General features: G+C 45.2%; 1 protein-coding gene across 2 annotated transcripts in view; it reads right to left on the bottom strand.

The window, feature by feature from the left end:
- Window positions 1-10,976: 10,976 nt before the first annotated feature.
- Window positions 10,977-17,424, bottom strand: part of znf438 (zinc finger protein 438) — a 42,349-nt gene continuing 35,901 nt past the window's right edge. For both annotated transcript variants that reach the window (XM_041065569.1, XM_041065568.1), the window contains exons 3-4: window positions 14,216-16,003; window positions 10,977-14,026 (exon numbers count right to left, since the gene is read on the bottom strand). In XM_041065569.1, the coding sequence (XP_040921503.1) occupies window positions 13,438-14,026; window positions 14,216-15,975 (2,349 nt within the window). In that variant the 5' untranslated portion in view covers window positions 15,976-16,003 and the 3' untranslated portion in view covers window positions 10,977-13,437. The remainder of the gene's footprint in view (window positions 14,027-14,215; window positions 16,004-17,424) is intronic.

The raw sequence follows: 17,424 nt of genomic DNA, 5'->3' as shown, positions 1-17,424 counted from the left end.
AATTGAATGCTAATGCTACATCTCTGCTGAATGTGCAGCTGCTTGCTAACAACTTTAGGAGGTGATAATGTGTCGGCGTCGTATTTACGGCTTGTGGCGCTGCTCACAAACGGCCAAAAATTGAATTAACGGAGCTTTAATGTAACTCGTCTGACATTTGGCAGGACTGGACCCAGAACATTTGTTAAGCAGCAGTGCACTACATCAAAATAAAGAACTGAGAACATTTGTTCTTAATATCAACCAGAGAACATCTTGCAATGGGATCACACCGGTGGCAACGCCCGTCAACATGCTGACGTTCCCACCCAATGAGTACTGAGAACTCAAGGCTCAGACCACACCCACCTTTGAGTCAGTCTTCATTTTGATCTCAAATACACACCAGTAAAGTTTTGTGACTGTATCTTGCACAGTTGTGACAGACAGAATATAGACACCTTGTTACAGTAGGTGTCTACAGGACCAGATTGTGCCATGATCACACACACAGACTCACATGGTGCAAACAATGCCAGCCCCAGCGTCACGACTTCACCAGACTTTGTGACTTCAAGAGAGCAAACTATAAAAAACTTCCCCTTGGTGACACACACAACAGAGAGCATAAGGGTAGGGAGGGCAGCTAAAAATCACTGGAACTAAAGGGAGGATTAGCCAAGCAGCTAACATCTGCTAACACTAACTGTAATGTGAGAGACTTTTACGGGTGGCCTAGATGCAAAAATTTTCACACACCGCTGCAGAGGCCTCGGGTTTAACCGCTGGTGACGGCACCTTTGTGTCGCCTGTGTGTCCCAGCAAAACTGTGAGGGATCACACTTACTCAAGTGCTACAGGAAAAATGGGCATTAAAAGTTAAAAGAAAAAAATGGAAAAATATAGAGAATGAAAAGATACTGTTGTACAAGTGGTGGGTTACAAATCACAGTTATAACTACAGTACATGTTCAGGAGGTGATCCTAGGGAACAGAATCCTCCAGGAAAGGTGGAATAAATCAAACTTGGCCCCTGCGTGAATCAGGTGAGCACGTGAACGGTTCACCCCCTCTTTGTATTTACTGCTGAAATCGGGTTGCACCTCATAGACAAGCCCTTCTCTGTGATCTGCACCTCAGACCATATCGCGTGTCGCTTTAAATGCACCTCTGTGGATGGTTCATTTCATGGTCACTTAAACATACAAGGCATGCAGGATTTAGCGCCTGATTGTGTCACTTCCCGTGTTGCTCAAGTGAGGCAGGTTGAGCTCTAACCGGCTTAGCGTGGAGAAGAATTTCTCCTTTGTGTCCCCATGGCTGAGGCTCACGGAGTCTTGGCCCTGACCCTGGGCAGGTGTGCAGACCGCCCCCACCACCACCACCATCACCCCGTGCACACACACACACGTATTCACACACCTACTACACACACACACACATACTGTACATACTCACTAAGGTTCTCAGGTTCCGCTGAAATGAGAGACAGGCAAAAGATCTATCAACAGAAAAATCACGAGGTAATGACATACTTAACTCCCCGGTGTGTGTGCATGTGTGTTCTCGTGTGTGTGTGTGTGTGTGTGCTGGCACATGTCTGTGTGCTCACTTGTGTTCGCATGTGCACAAAATGCAGCTAGGACACCCCCCCCACCCCACCTCTCCCTAGCCACTCGGCAACTTTTGCCTCGCCTCATTTGCTTCATGGTGAAGGGGCTGATTAAATATTTAAAGTATGGAGTGCTTTCCCTTGGCATCAGGTGTAACTCACTCCTGTAATCTCAGATAGCCTGGTGCACGGCACAGTAATTATAGCTGAGTTAACTGTGTGAAGCGGAGAGGGGCTACGACAGGCTTTGTTGTTTATGTCTGCTTACAAGTTTATAGGCCTGTTTTCACTTGCTCCTGTGTGCAGGCATGTGGCCTTTGCATCCATTTTTGTAAGAATTATATTGTTTTGCCCACTATCAGGCTGTGCTAAATGCATAAAGACCGTAACATGAAAAATATTGGGAAAGCGATGTGGGGAAGTATGCTGGAATTGAAACCAGTGGTGGAAAAAGCATAGAAAAACAGGCTGTTCACTCAGTTCATAAAAAAGTTGTTTAAATAAAGTTGTTACTAAAGTGAAGCAGCAGAAGCTCCGTGGATGAACAGAACATTAACTCTACACTGTGTTTTAGAACAGGCTGTGTGGGTTGTGTTCAGATTCATTTAAAGAAATTACAAGTTAGTTTAAATTTGTTTAAAGTTTTTTTTAGGCTCAAATTCAGAGTTTTCCAGTAGTTGAGTGATAATCCTGATTAACTGAAGAGTAAGATAATAAAAAACATGTCATCTGGGAGGAGGATTAACAGTAAAAGACATTTGTTGTCTTTTGTCATTGTTTATAATTGATCTATAAACCATCTGTAAATTAATTATTGATCATTAGTAAAGCCTTTAGTAACAACTTATAAAGGAGCTTTAACGAGAAAGTGGTAGAAAATGATGCTTTTGAAACCTTTTTCCAAACCACTGGATGACATGAGAAATGCTCAAAGTAAAGCTGCTTTTCTTAGAGAAGTTAAATTTAGAAGCTGAAAATTCCTCATGTAACGTAAAAGAATGAAAAAACTACAAGGCCAAAACAGGTGAGATGCAACAAATGTGATAAATGAAAGTATTTTTACAAAAGTTACTCCCTGTGCTGTGATGCCTCGTGAACAGCCTCCTTTAATCTCTGAAAACAATACACTTCCAACAGAGAAGCACAACCGAAGATCCTTTAAGAGAAGAACAATAGATGGCAGTGTTAGGCACCTCCAAATGTCTGAGCCTAAGCTGCGCTCAACAGACAATTCAGGAGCTGTGAGAAAGTCACAGTGGGCGGCTGGTTGAACATCAAAGCGTACAGTCACAAAGATACAGTGAAGAGGATATATGCCTAAATGTCTGTTTTGTATGAGGAGTGAATTGTGAGTTTAATCCATTTAGGTGCGTACCTCCTCCAAAAAAGATCCCTTGAATGTAAGATGAGTAATAAAGCAAAAGGAGCCACATCCATGCTTTACCTTAATCCCACACACTCATTTCTCTCACTAATCTGACAGATTTACACCCTTTTATTACCTGAATATGCCGCCCTCTACATTTTTCACCTCATGGAGAATCCTATTTGAAAATGTTTAAGTTGTAGGACCATTTCTTCATGGTTTCTGGGAACGCGTTATCTCAGACAACAGCTGAATAGACTTTGTGGAATAAGGTGAAATGCTACCTCAAGTAGCAGCAAAGGCCTTCTAACTTTTAAGTCCTGCCAGCTGTCGAGCTGCAATCCTAAATAAAGTTTCTTGGACAGTTATTATTTCCAAAAGGACTTGAAATACGAGCCCCACAATTATCCTTCAGGGGAGGAGGCTAATATAGTAAAGTTTAGGAAAGATGACAGTAATAACCTGCTAATGCATGAGACTTACTGACTTTATACTCATGAGGAACAGAATAAGGGGGACTGACAAATTGCGGTTACTCATGTTGTGTTAATAAACCTATTCGTTCAGGCATTGAGGTTTAAATATTGCTCCAGTTCCATTACACAACGTGGAAGGTCCCTCTCTCTGTCTCCGCTGTTCTTGTTCTGCGAACTGCTTTGTTAATCTGTAACGTTGCCAAGGATATTTATGAGTTTTTGGCTAGTGATGCATTCAAATAAACACTCCCTCACTGTTTCCACAGCAGGGAGAGAGCAGCTCCGCGGTGCACTGTAATGATCAATGGGGGTTTCAACATCTGAGTAAATGCAGGGCCTCGTCATGTTGAGCTGTGCTGCGAGGCCCCTCTGAAACATGGCCCGTGTTGTCGCATTTTGAAACACTCTAATTTCTTACATGTGTCTGCGAGGGTGTGAATTCACAAACTGTGATTCTTGCTGGCCCGCTCGCCGCAGCTTTTATCACGTGGATTGATGAACTGATTTTAAAGGAATGAATCTGCCAAGCTGAGACGCTTCGATGATGTAAGTGTTTGACTCCGGTTGTTTCCAGCGGGAACAATGAAGAAGCTCTCCTTCAGCATTTCGGTTTCACCCAGACTTTCTTTGTTGCCTCAAATGCACTCTGAGGTGTTTTTTCGCTTGTGCTTCGAAAGATGATAGAAAATCACTCAGGTTGTATTGAGTGGGTGGAGGTGAGTTTTCGTGAAACGACTGTGTGAGAGGCGCTTGTTTTCCCACAAGTCTTCGGGGGATTCCCCTCTCCTTTCTCTGCTGTAAACCAGCATCACTGAGCCGCTGATGGACGTCTCTGTTTGGCAGGTGCTCATATACTTGGCGCCTACCGTTGCCCACAGCGATGAGGTTGTCAGGGCAGAATGCCTTCCAAGAGTGCAGGGGAACATTATATTTCACATTATCTCAGAACAATAGGTCATTTCCTGTTCGCTGCAGGCCAGAGAGGCTGATCAGGGGCTGCCAAGCTCCAGGAAGGGAGCACAGACTGCGGGAGAGGTTGGCGTCTAAAGGGGGGGAACTGTATGAAGTTGATGAATTGTTAGGTAGGTGGTTCCAGAGTGGGTGCAAGCTGAACTAACCTGCCAGTTAGTGTGAGCGAGAACAGCCACAGAGTGTATTTCAGGTATGAGTTGAACAGAAACACGTGTCCATAACTTAAGCGGCTGTTTGATTTTTTTTTTTTAGCCACGCTGCAGGGGTGCAGGGGTGGGGGATTGTCTCCAATGCCACCATGAGAGTGTCCTCATACAAGATAAATATCACCTGCTAAACATCACCATGTTAACACCATGATTGTGAACATGTTAGCATGTTGAGCTCAAAGCACCACAGTGCCTCAGCACAGTCTGACAGGGCCACTGATGTGACTGTAGACTCTCTGAGCAGGTTGGTAGCTCTCACAGATTTCAACACGCAGTGGTTATGTGAAAAACAATTGGGAGGTCACTCGGGGTCACTGGGTCACTCTCTGCCCCACCCCGGATCCATCCGGTTGCTTTGCAGCCTCTGGAAATACCTTTTCACCGGTTGCTCCTTTTCTCTCACTCACCCCTTTCTTCGGGTTGCGTAACTGCTCTTGTGTTGTATTATTGAAACGTTTGGCTCTGATTAGTGCAGCAGATGAAACGGCTAAATGCTAATGTGTGATTTCCCAGGGAGCCGCCCAGCTTCATGGGCTGCAGGTGTTTGCAGGGGAGGAGGAGGGTTTTTAAAGTGCATCAATGCCAATTACACCCAGCATTGTTTGTATTTTCTGTTGCTCATCGGGGCAGGTAAACACTCCAGGAAGTATTTTCGAGGTGCCTGCGGATGCTCGGTACAGTTGGTACCGGATCCCTCCTCCTCCTCTTGCCCCTGAGATGTGTGAGCTGTTAAAATCAGTCAGGCATTAAATGTGAGAAATGTTGGGAGTACCAGAACCTCTCCTTGGCTCTGCTCTTGCGAATAACATGGTATTGATTATCTTGATGGACACACACCCTCCCACGTATCAGCCCTAGGTCGCAAATCTATTGTTTTCTTCTCTGTAGTATCTGTGATACCTGAGCATTTATTTCAACAGCTAAGCATCACGGGTCTAAGGTCACTCAGCTTTGCATTTATGTTGAAAGATGTTTTTCCAGCTCTGGCTCAGGAGGACCGCTGAAGGCTTCCAGCGGTATGATATCTTGTGAGCAAACTCAGCCTTCAGGATCATGTATTCAGGGTCCAAGGTGAGTAACTCTCCTTTACTGTCCCGTTTCACTCTGCCACTCCTCTTTTCAGTCCCTCCATCTCCATCCTTGTGGGACGGACTGTTCTTTTTTTCTGCTGCGCTGAGCAGGCAGGCAGCAGTGCAGAGCCTCCCGGCTTTCCTTCTCTTCTCCTTCATTTAATTTTTTTCTATAGTACATCACCGCAGATTTATCACCTAGCGCCGCTTTCTCCCAAAAGCATCGGAAAAGGAGGAGAATTATTCCTGGGTCTTGACAGGGGTGGGCCTCAGGGTGGGGGGGTGAGGTGAAGGGGAGTTGTGAAGAAAGGAGAAAAGGAAGGGAGGAAAGTGGATGCTTGAGACGGGGTCTGAAAAATGTGACTCATGTAAATGCTGCAGAGGAAAAAAAAGGGGGGGTGAGTATAATTGATTTTGACGACCCGAGTCGGATGGCGGTCTTCCCCAGGGGGGAGACGGTCAGCAGATCCCAGCCAGAGTCGCCGTTGTAGGGGGGAAGGGACAGGGGGACGAGACGAAGGTGGAGGTGTGGAGAATATCTTTCTCTGTCTGTTTCACGCACGCACGCACACACGTACACACGCACACACACACACAACTCGCCTACCATGTAATGCCACACATCCTCTTCTCATCACAGCTTGGACAAAACGCACTGAATCCAGACCTGAGCTCCTCAACCTACTCAATCTTTAGTTAACAGCACAAGACATTACACATGCATGAGCTAATTAAGCTATCAAATCAGAGATTTAGCCACCTGTCTCTTTTTGTCTTAATTGAAGGCGGGAGATAAAAGGAAGATGGATTGTGATGGGCCTCGGCTCTTAAATCATAATCTCTTTTCTCTTTTGCACAGTTCTGAGCCGGAGAACTCTCTTCCTCTTATTAGTCCACGCCCACGGCTCCTCGGAGCCAGACTAAATAAATAAATTACAGATTCAGATGCCTGCTTACTTGCTAACCTTGTTAGCTTTTGCACTACAGCAAACAGAAACCTCCCTGTGCTGTGTGTGTGTGTGTGTCTGGAATGATTGTATTGATGATTGTAATATCTGTGTGTGTATGGTCATACAAAGGGTCTGTTTGTCCTCCAGCAGGCCTCATTCATTAAGCTTATGTGTAAGACTGCTCAGTAAATGTAGGTTACTGCTCAGGCAGACGTAATTCCCCAAAGGCAGAGAGTGGCATTAGCATCCAGTTATCTCGTCACATTCCCCGGAGCTAGCATGACTCCAGAAAGATGCTCGCTGTCTCGTTTGAATTCTGCCGGACACCCACACACACACACACACACACAGGTAGCAGAAATAGAAGCTGATGTGAGAGTAAAGGAATGAGGACAGGACAGGGGTAAAATAGGCCCTCTGTCAGCTCCTGGAGGTTCTGTGCAGCTGTTTCGAAGTCAAACTGAGCCGCACTTGATTTTATTTACTCATCAGTCAAGGAGAAACACAAGATCAGACAGAATCAGACCTTTATCCTGCCAGATCCAAAGCCTTTACACTGAGAGTATCAAGGCTCAGAGACTTTGAGTTATATGAGAGGAGAGGAGCGGATTGGAACAGATGGCAGGAGTCCCCCTGGGCGAACGGCGCCTACCCCACTGAACACTGGGAACTCTTGACCATCTGGACCAAAAGCAACGAGCAGCATCCTTTTACTGGATCCCCCATCGAAAAGACATGGAAAAGGAGACGCGGACTCACTCGAAGCAATGTCACCAACAAACTGTCCATCAGTTCCAAGCAAGAGTAAGACGCCCCACATACACAGTGTGGGGGCTGAGTGATCAGATCTGTTGCTCATCTTGTGCAGGAATGAATGAAGTACACGCTGGACCAGAGGCTGAAACAAAATGCATTTGTCAACCGTCTCCGCCTTTCAACTGCTGACTGTTCCTAACATTGTGTAGAAAACGCCCTTCCCATAGATGGAGGGAGGGTGGAGCTCTCCTTGAGACGCTGTGAGCCATCCATCGTTCCATGTAAGCATTTGCTGGAATGTATGAAGCTGGAGTGGTTGGTTAAACTCGCTCCGCTGGCAGAAATAATGTCTCTCCTACAAATCAAAAGCATATTTTTGATTTGGCTCGATTAGCCGTGCAGTCATCCCTCATGCTGAAGAGCATGGGACTATTGGAATCAGACTTGAATTGGAACAGAAGAGAGGAGAATGTATTTGATGTGAACCAGTTATTGAGCACTTAGACCACAAAATCTGGTCTTCATATGAGAGTTTTGGTTTTAAGGGGGCTTACTTTATTATCTATCCATCTGTTTCACAGAGGTTGACATTAATTGCAATGACAAATTGTTGGTATTAAGTAAGTTTCTTAAGGAAAATCTACTGTTTATTGCAGGATCCAGGGGGTCAGCAAACCTCTTCTTTAGTTTAAGGTTCATCGTGTGTTTGCTTCCATTTATGCATCCACGTTTGCATGATGGAACATGCTTCCATGATGTTTTTTCTTGGCTAATACAAGCCAACCTGCAAGAAGCTTGCAAAGACGGTATTCTGGAGTCATGGGGATCCTGATGTTTTATGGAAAAACTCGACAGTTTCTCTTTTCCGTCTTCATGAAACCGACACAAGCACTGAATCTGAGTCCCAATCAGCCCATACAACACAGAGTGTTGCAGTGATGTACCTGAACCTGCTTATCCTCCTGAGGTGTCGCCTTCTCTGCTCCATTTAGAGCCACAGCCCGGCTTGGATCGATGCCTTTCTCCAGCCGCCCGTCATCAATTATTAACCTGATCAGCCCTGCTGCTCATTAGATGACTAATCTGGGAGGGCGAGGAGAGATGGGACGCTTTGAAACCTGAGACCGAGAGGCAGCGGGGAAGGGAAGGGCGGATCACATCTCCAGATCGAGAGAGAGATGGAGGGAGAGTTCATAGATGTGGGATTACCGATTTGTACATCTAAGTCCTGACATCCAGGAGGGTTTATAAATCTTTGATGAAACCATAGAATCACTTTGATGAATGTGCACACGTATCACCAACATATTGCACATGCCGACAGAAGCTTCACGGATGTTAGTGTATTAAAGACTGGCAACAGAGCATGTATCAGCAGTGAGAAGTGAGAAGGCAGGAGTGGAGCTTGCGTTAGCCAGCAGATTGCATGTCGATCTCTCATTACACCCCACCTCAGTTGTTCTCGATAACATCTCTGCTCAATGTGAGTCACATTTTTACTAAACTATAAATCTCCCCCTGCTTTCTCCCAGTGACGCCAGCGTTGTTATTTCAAGTCTCCCTGCATGTTGTTTAGTGGTCTAGTTTCCACCCTGCTATGTCTTCACATCAGGGTTAAATGAAAGAGAGACAGCATGTCCTGAAGCTGAACAGGTACACACACACACACAAAGTACAGAAAGTGAATCAACATGTCCAACATTTCTCTCGGAAAAAGGATTAAAAAAAAAAAAAAAACGAGTGCAACAGTGCGTCCCTCATGTTCCTCGCTCAATCTAAACACTTCCAGGGCCACGGCAGCGTTGAAGGAGGTGTAACTCAAAGACCCAAAGAAAGAAAGAACAAGAGAAAGAAAGAGAGCAGCCCCCAGTTCTCCTTCTTTCCCACTGATCATGTACAAGCGGGGGGTGTCGGCTTTGATCTCCCCTGTCCCCCTGAGAGCCACAGTGAGGTGGGAGTGCAGCGTGATGGCTGTGGTACACGTTAGCTCTGATTAAAGGGAAATATGCATCACTGTATAGCGCTTTCCTTTTTATCTGCGGCTGCGATGTGATGCGATGGCGATGCTAGATTGGGGCCTGATATGTACTGATGTCGCAGCTTTATCTGTGTTCCACTGGAGCTGAAAGCCACCTGAAGTTGAGTCACTCTCATTTGAAACCTCGGAGTCTTTGTAGTAGTAGTTAGAAGAAGTTGAGGAGTTGACGTAAACCGGGCTAAGGTTGTTTTGTGTCGGGGAGTCGGGCCTGTTGCACTGTTTGACTAGCAGCAGAAATCACGCCAGAGCTGCCCTTTGACCTCTGATGCAGGGTCATGCGCCTCCAAATCAATTAGACCCGAGGACCTGCATTCCTCACAGGTCTGACAATCACTGCCACGGCTGGGCCTGCTACAGAGCGGAGCACATTTGGTAGTGATGGTATAAAGACGGATGAAAAGTGCATTCTAACTTATTTGTGCCCCTCTGTTGTATGTGAATTTGAAAAGAGAGCTTTTGTATTTAATGCATCTTTCAATTCAGAAAAAAGAGATGAGCAGACAGAGGGGGAAAATGGAGATTGTTATTAATGTCATCTCCATTCATTAAATATGAAGCCATCACAAGGCATACAGCCATTGTTTTTATGCTCCTCTTCGAACATGGCAAGCTCACCTTTCTCTGAACCTGAGCAGTCTTCCAGAAACTGTCTCCAGCCCACGTTTTCCTACCTTGTAGCGCTTTTAAGGCAGTTTTTTTCCCCCACTGTGGATCCTGTGTGGTCTACCTAATAAAAGAGACACAGAAATGCGCATTAGAACAGAGCAGAGAGCAAAAACATTCGCACACTCGTATCTGTGGGTCTGATGATGTTGTGAAGCCTTAGCAGACAGATGGAAGGTCTGTTGGTAGCGCGTGTGTAGGCTCCTGAAAGCCCTTTGGCTAACCCACTTTGCTTGACCCTCACATACTGCACACATGCACACACCTTTCCGGAGTGCAATATCAATGAATCCCATTCTCTGAATCTCTTCTGATGAATACGCAGTGACTCTATCCTCTTGTCTGCCTCAGCCTTACACTCAAACAACAATTTCAGTAATAATTACAAATGATTGTTAGTTGCAGGCCTAGTTTTGACATTTGTGCTTGACAGATATTTTTTATAATTGTACCTTATGTCCAGGAGTTTTTTCACTTTCTATCCTGTATAACACATGAGTATTATATCAGCTCACCTGTCATCTTTCAGCAGCTTGTAGCTCCAGTTGGCAGTAGCAGGTAGCAGCTCAGCCTGAAAAAGTAAACGACATATTCAGAATTAGACAGAAAATAACTTTTAAGCGGACTGAAATTTGTGTTTGTTTGACCTGAGGGAAGTAGAAGGCCCATGTGCTTGATAAGCAGTGAAAAGAGTGGCAACAGTGAAGAGAGGTAACAGCAAACATGTGCCACTAAAGTGTCTCTTCTGTTATTAATCACAGAAATGTTTTTTTTTTTTTTTTGTGTGTAACATAGTTTTGAAGTTGTGAACTTAAACACTCACCTTTCCTGGACCACTGACACAGAAAACCTGAGTTGCCCTGTTCTGATGAAAGAGACTCAATGTCATCAACAAAGCATATCTTTATTCTCATAAACATCAGGTTCTTCAGGTACACAAACAGTCACAAGCACAGACGGTCTTTTCTTTTTTCTTTTTTTTTTTTTTTTTTTGGACACAGTCGACATATTAAGTGAGCCAAACACATTAAATCACCTAATGTGGGATTTTTCACTTTCTGACTTGTGCTGACAGTCATGTATGTTTCTCATCTAACTGAGGAAAGAAAGAGTCTGACCCTTAATTCTGTCACTTCCTGGTTTGTGTTGAGGGCATGAAAACAAAGGACAGTTCACTGATGAACACTCAAACATGGCATTCAACGAACAGTAGTACAGCATACTGCAGTTTACCCACTCAGTGCGACATGTACACATCAGTGCTTTGCCCTTCATTCACAGTCCTACGCTTTGTGTCAGACACATAAGGACAGCTCTGCATGGCTTTTGTTGCCAGTTTTGGCAATGATATATTCATCTCTTGTTTCCCTCCTTCCACTGTGACAAAACAAAGCAGCTGATTCACTAGTTACTCTATGTAAATATATATGGTTTTTTTTTCTCAATATATCTATATATTCTATCTATAGAATAAGTCTATATAGCATATACTTTTGGTAGGGTTTTTAAAACATTCAGGTACATTCACTTGACCCTGTGATATTTTTTTTTCTTTATATGAAAGATAAACACAGACAAATGTTAACAGAGCTACTCGCCATGTAGTAGTGACCGCCCAATCGAGAAACAAGACGTTACCCCCCCCCCCCCAAATTAGAAGAAGCAACTGTAACAAATGTCTCAGTGCTGGTTCTTTAAGGACCAACCACAAGCATAAATATACTAAAAGATCTGTATTAATCTAGAGTATAAAATAGCATATTTTTCTGGACTTGACCACGGTTCATATTAACTCCTATGATAGAGTCTGGGTGCACACAATTCCACAGGTGCGTACATGAGCTGGCAACGACGGGTAGGCAATTTGATGGTTTCCTTTGCGTATTTACTAAATCAACAAACGGTATCCCATCAGTGGTTAAAAAGCTTAAATGCAAAACTCACTTCTACAATCACTAGTGTGAATAGACCCTTGGCATATCATAAAATACACATATAGGCATTAATCAACGAGTCAAGGAGATAGAACTTGGCCTACAGAGGACCATACTGATGATAAGCCACATTACGCATGAACAATTTTTTTTTTTTTTTTTCAGAAGGCCACAAGGATGTCACTTGGGTGCTGGTTAGGAAAGTGTTCCTTCATGGGTCCAAAGTTGACAGAGGACCTTAATACTGCCCTTAGTCAGACTGTGAGCATTCAAGTCATAACTGAAAATATTAATTTTTTCCATTACAGGAGCAATATTACACAAATGGACTGTACAGATACTGATTTAGTTTAATCTGTAATAATCCAAGGCCAAAAGATAAATTGTCAGCTAGTGTGACAGTAGACAGTGTGCCCTTGTTATGAGATTTACATTTCTCAGTGTTTTAAAGGATCATTCCACCCAAATTAAAGGATGTAAACGAAAACCATATTTTCGCACTTTCCCCCTCGTGGTACTAAGCCTTGCATATCAGTTTGGTTGTTTGAGTTGATGTCAAAGATGTGAACTTTGAGATTTCTGCCTGCGCTCCAACACAGTGGAGGTCAACAGAATTTTGTTTTGTGGAAGTCACAGCATTTAAAAATGACATTTTATAAACTGAACTGCTATTCGTCTTCCAAGAAAAGAACTGGCTTTAGGGTTAAAATGCCGACCACGAATTGCGACGCCTCTGGTTTGAATCCGGCCAAGGACCTTTGCTGCATCTCCCTCTCCCTCATTTCTAGTCTTCCCTCTATTATCGCTCTCTAATAAAGGCATAAAATGCCAAAAACAGTGTTGTTGTTGAACTTTTGAAATGTCATTTTTCATTAGATTGGAGGCAGAAATCTCACCACAGATTTCTCAAAATGAGCACATAAAACTGAATATGTAAGGCTAGATACCACAAGAGGTAAGTGTTTGGGTGAAATGACCATTTAACAGCTTTACTATGTCAGCTAGATTATAAATTACCCTTTTAGTAACATTTAAATAAGCAGTAAAAAAAAAATCATCTAATTTTCAACAGGATATTAAATACATACCTCCAAACAAATGAAGTCAAAGAAAACAGAACAGTGCAATCAAAATAACATGAAAAACAATAATGTTTATAAAATTGGATTCTCTGACTTTGGGAGAATATCCCTTATGACGTGTAACACAAAGATCAATTTTCACCACTGGCTTGATATTTCCTTTTTTTTTTCTTTTGGACCAAGTCAAATGGCTCAACTGGTGAAAGATGAAACTAGTGCAAACAGACATAAGGGAGACTCTCCGTCCCTGTGCTGCTGCTTGTTAGAACTGAGTGTGTATGAGGAGGAGCCACAGTGACGGGCTCTGTGCCCATCCAAGGGCAAGGCTGGTTAATGCGGGCTTGGAGCAGGAGTGTCCAGATCACCATCCACCTCACACTCTTCCTGCCCAGAGTAGGAGCTCAGGGCATCCCACAGCAGGTTAGGTTGCTCACAGTGGTGGCAACTCCTCCAGTGCTCCATAACCCCCTCTTTAGTGTCCAACACCTCACTGCACAGCACACAGTTAAAGGCTGCACCTGCTGCAAGGACACCAAGTCCTCCACCACTATCTGGTGATGAGATGGTCCCACTGTCCTCCCCCTCTCTTCCACGGTGGTGGGACATGATGTGCCTCTTGAGCTTGGAGAAAGAGAAGAACTCCTCATCACAGCTGCCACACTTGACCAGGTTGCGTTTCTCGTTGAGCTGCCGCCAATAGTGGGCGGCGTGCTTCACCAGTTCGTCCTCAGCCTCGCGGCCACGCCGCAGGGGTTGGCCGTCATGGAGTTTAACCTGGACCTCCTCCCTGTGCACATAAAGTAAGTGCATCTTCATGTCAGCAAAGGTGGGAGTGATTGCCTGACAACGACCACATTTGATCTGCAGCTCCACAGGGTCTTCACGGTCCTGCTCATCTGATGGCTCTGGGGAGTGGGCCCTGGAGAGGAAAAGAATGAATAATGCTTTTTTATCATCACATTGTTATCGCTGTTGAATGCTGCCTCATCAGGTAATCCATTAATTTATTCAGTCATTTAATCTACTGTATATATGCATAAAACCTGCCACAAGGTAAATGTCATGATTAAGCAGGGAATCATGATGATGGAACTGATGATAATATTACCCCTCAACAGACACATCGTCCTCATGATGGCTGATGGATGGCTCCACAGTCAGCACCACCTTGTGGACCTCTCTCAGGTGACTGAAGTACACCCCAACGTATCCAAAAGCCTTCTCACAGAACTCACAGCACAGAGACCGACGTGGCCGTACCTCCGAGTGATGAAGCTTCATGTGGGTGCTCAGGCTCCCGGAGTGAGCGTAGGCTTTGCGGCATACTGGACAGATGTAGGGCCGACTGTTGGTGTGACTGTTCATGTGGCTCTGGAGGTGGTGCTTGAACTGGAAACAGCGGCTGCAGGTGGGACAGCGGTGGAGGGGACGGCTGCCTATGAACACTCTGGGATGGGAGGCACCTCTCAGATGGAGGGTTACTGGGGCTGGTTGGGGAGGACAGTCAAGGGCCTTGGTTGTGGTAGTGGTGTGGAGCTGATGACCAAGTACAAGCTCCTGTTCCTGGCCATCTGACGTCATGGCAGGCAAGCTAACCAGTTGGGGAACTGTTTCCATAACCAGCATGGGCTTGGGTCGGATGCTCCGGTACTTCTTTGAAATATCAACTTCCTTTTGCTTGGAGCCTGGAGCAACTGCTGGCGGTTTCTCAGGGACCCTTCTACGGAAGAAGGATAAGGACCTCTTCTTTCGGGCCTCAAATGCCAAGATGTCTTCCATTGTCTTTCTCTTCCTCCCTCGCTTCTTGCCAGGTGGTTTCTGGAGGGTCCCCAACACAGGCATGAGTGTGGTCTTGGTCTGTAGAGCAGAGTTCGAAACCTGGTTGTGACTCAAGGCTTCAGGTGGTTCGAGGGTCTTCGATGTGGGCTCTACGGGGCTGGTATGTCCTGTCTGGCTGGAGAAACCCTTCTTCTCTGGGGACAAACTGCTGAGCTTGGCAGCTGGTATGAGGGTGCTCTTCATTTTAGAGTAGGGCAGAATGGGCAGTTTACCCTTAGGTGGGGAAGGGATAATCTGGACCGCTTTGCTGAAGATGGCTGGGGACAGGACAGTAATACTGCTCTGAGGCTGGGCTGCAGTGGGCTTAGACTGGCAAAGCCTCACCGTGGTCTTACTTTCCTCTGGGGATTTGCCTGGGGAGCTTGTGACAGCAGTAGATGGGTACTGGAGGTTCTGAATAAGGCCAGTTGTAGCAGGTCGTTCAGAGCTATCTGACGCCCGTTCCAGCTGTGAGCTGGGATACAGGACAGCATTGTCTGGGAGCAGAGCAGTGACAGAGATGTCAGAGGAGCCTGGGTCAATCAGAATTACCTGCTCTGAAGGCTCCTCTTTGGGCACTAGGGCTTCATTTGTGTGCTTGGACTCTTGTTGTTTCTTCTTCATAGCTGTTGATGTCCCACCCACCACTGACTTGGTCTGCGATGTCACAGCAGTCTTGGAGGTCGTTTTCATCCTTGCAGCTGGTGATGGGGATTTAAGCTTATCTGTGGTCCCCTTACTCCTCACTGGCTGGTATCTGGGAATGGGCAGTTTGAGGTTCTTTTGGATTGACTGGGTTTGCTGCTGTTGTTGCTGTGGTGTCTGAGAGGAGACAGAAGGGGGCAGCGCCACCAGGGAGAATGTTCCATCCTGGCCTGCTATCTGCATCAGTGCATAGTTTTGGGTGGGCACAATGATGGACTTGGGGCTGGAGGCAGTGGTTGCCTCAGGGAGGGCAGAGGGAGGCTGGCAGGACAGGACCGCAGGGGAGGGGGAGGGCACCACGGCCGGGGCCTTAGGGGCAATGCTCCGGAACTGAAGGCTCTTCATCTGAAGGGCTGGACTCACTTGCTACCAACTGAAACACAGACACACACACAAACATTTATATTCCTTACTGCACTGACACTAGCTAACCTTTCCGACCTTAAATTGCCCTTCTACCCCAAACCCTCAAACTTCAAGTTTCCATATCAACACTAACTGCAACACCGTGTATGATTGCAGTCTCAAATCTGTTTGAGCTAACATACTTATTTGGAATAACAGAGTTGACTACATGACTTCCTGGTCTGGTCTGAAAGCTGCCAAGGTCATTACAATAAATGTGACCTCACTGCAAAAGGCCTCAGTTGCTGTTGTTTTTTTTTTTTTTTTTTTTTTGATGGTATCAACACTGTGCAACCCAAGCAGGAGAGAAGCAGCCATACTGTCAAAAATACAGGCATCTGCACAAGTGTGACAAGCTGTCCTATTACTCATGTCTCTGGTCACACACAGCAGACTCTCTCTCTCCCCCCAGGCTAAGGACAGACTGCCCCCTTTGATTTGGGCTCAGCATGCAGCCATGGTACATGCTGGGGCTTTGCGGGGGGCTCCTTGTACCTCCCCTCACTTCCTGGAAAGATCAGCCAGTGGAGCGTGAAAGCTGCCCAACGGCAGGAACTTCATGAAGGGGGGGGGGGGGGGTTCCTCTCATCTCCCCCCGCCACTGACCAGCACTGCAACCTGGCCAAAGGCAATGAGGATGCCCCTGAAAAAAGCCCTGGATTTACTTTATCATCCCTTGTTCACAAATAATGTTTCATGGTTGCCCAGTGGGGATAAGGCTTTTCCACACTGTGTCTCACCATTCTGCCTGTGTTGATACAAAATACTGCTGAACTCTGTGAGGAAACTATAACCTCAGAGTGAGGTTTTAAAACAAGTCTTTATTATCTCAATCTACCGAACAGTTTCCATCCATCAATCAAAAGCCACAGGTATGGCTTTAAAAACAAAGGCAAAATTCCCTTTAGTTATATCAATACTGTATCTTTATATCAAAAGGAGGGAGAGATTACAGTGGAATGCTTCAAAAGGTCTAATTGTAAACAGATTCTGAGCTTTGAATTTCACATTATGACCCGACTTTCAAGAGCAGTGTTTGATACAGGCAGAGTTCCAACTCCACTCTAATACTAATCAGCATAAAGTGCAACAATCTGGAGGTGTCACAAAAGGCAAATATTCAAAAACATCATTTCTTAATATAACAAAAAAAAAAGCCTGTATTCATTTTCAAAGCAGTCTGGGCAAGAAGCTTTCTGTATTCAAAAAGAGGGAGAAGAAAAGAAAAGCGGCAAAGGGCATATTGTTTAACAGCTGGAAGTGTTTCTGTGCAGAGAGATTATTTATACAGTACCACTACCGCATTACGACGCCATAAAACTGGAGATATTCCTCCTCTGTGTGGATAGTTGATTCCAGTTTGACTGTGACTTTGGCTGAAAACAGGGC

Source organism: Toxotes jaculatrix, chromosome 20 (genome assembly GCF_017976425.1).
Source record: "Toxotes jaculatrix isolate fToxJac2 chromosome 20, fToxJac2.pri, whole genome shotgun sequence".
Classification (NCBI taxonomy): domain Eukaryota; kingdom Metazoa; phylum Chordata; class Actinopteri; family Toxotidae; genus Toxotes; species Toxotes jaculatrix.
The sequence above is the reverse complement of the archived record's forward strand: the minus strand, read 5'-3'. Positions and strand labels throughout refer to the sequence as shown.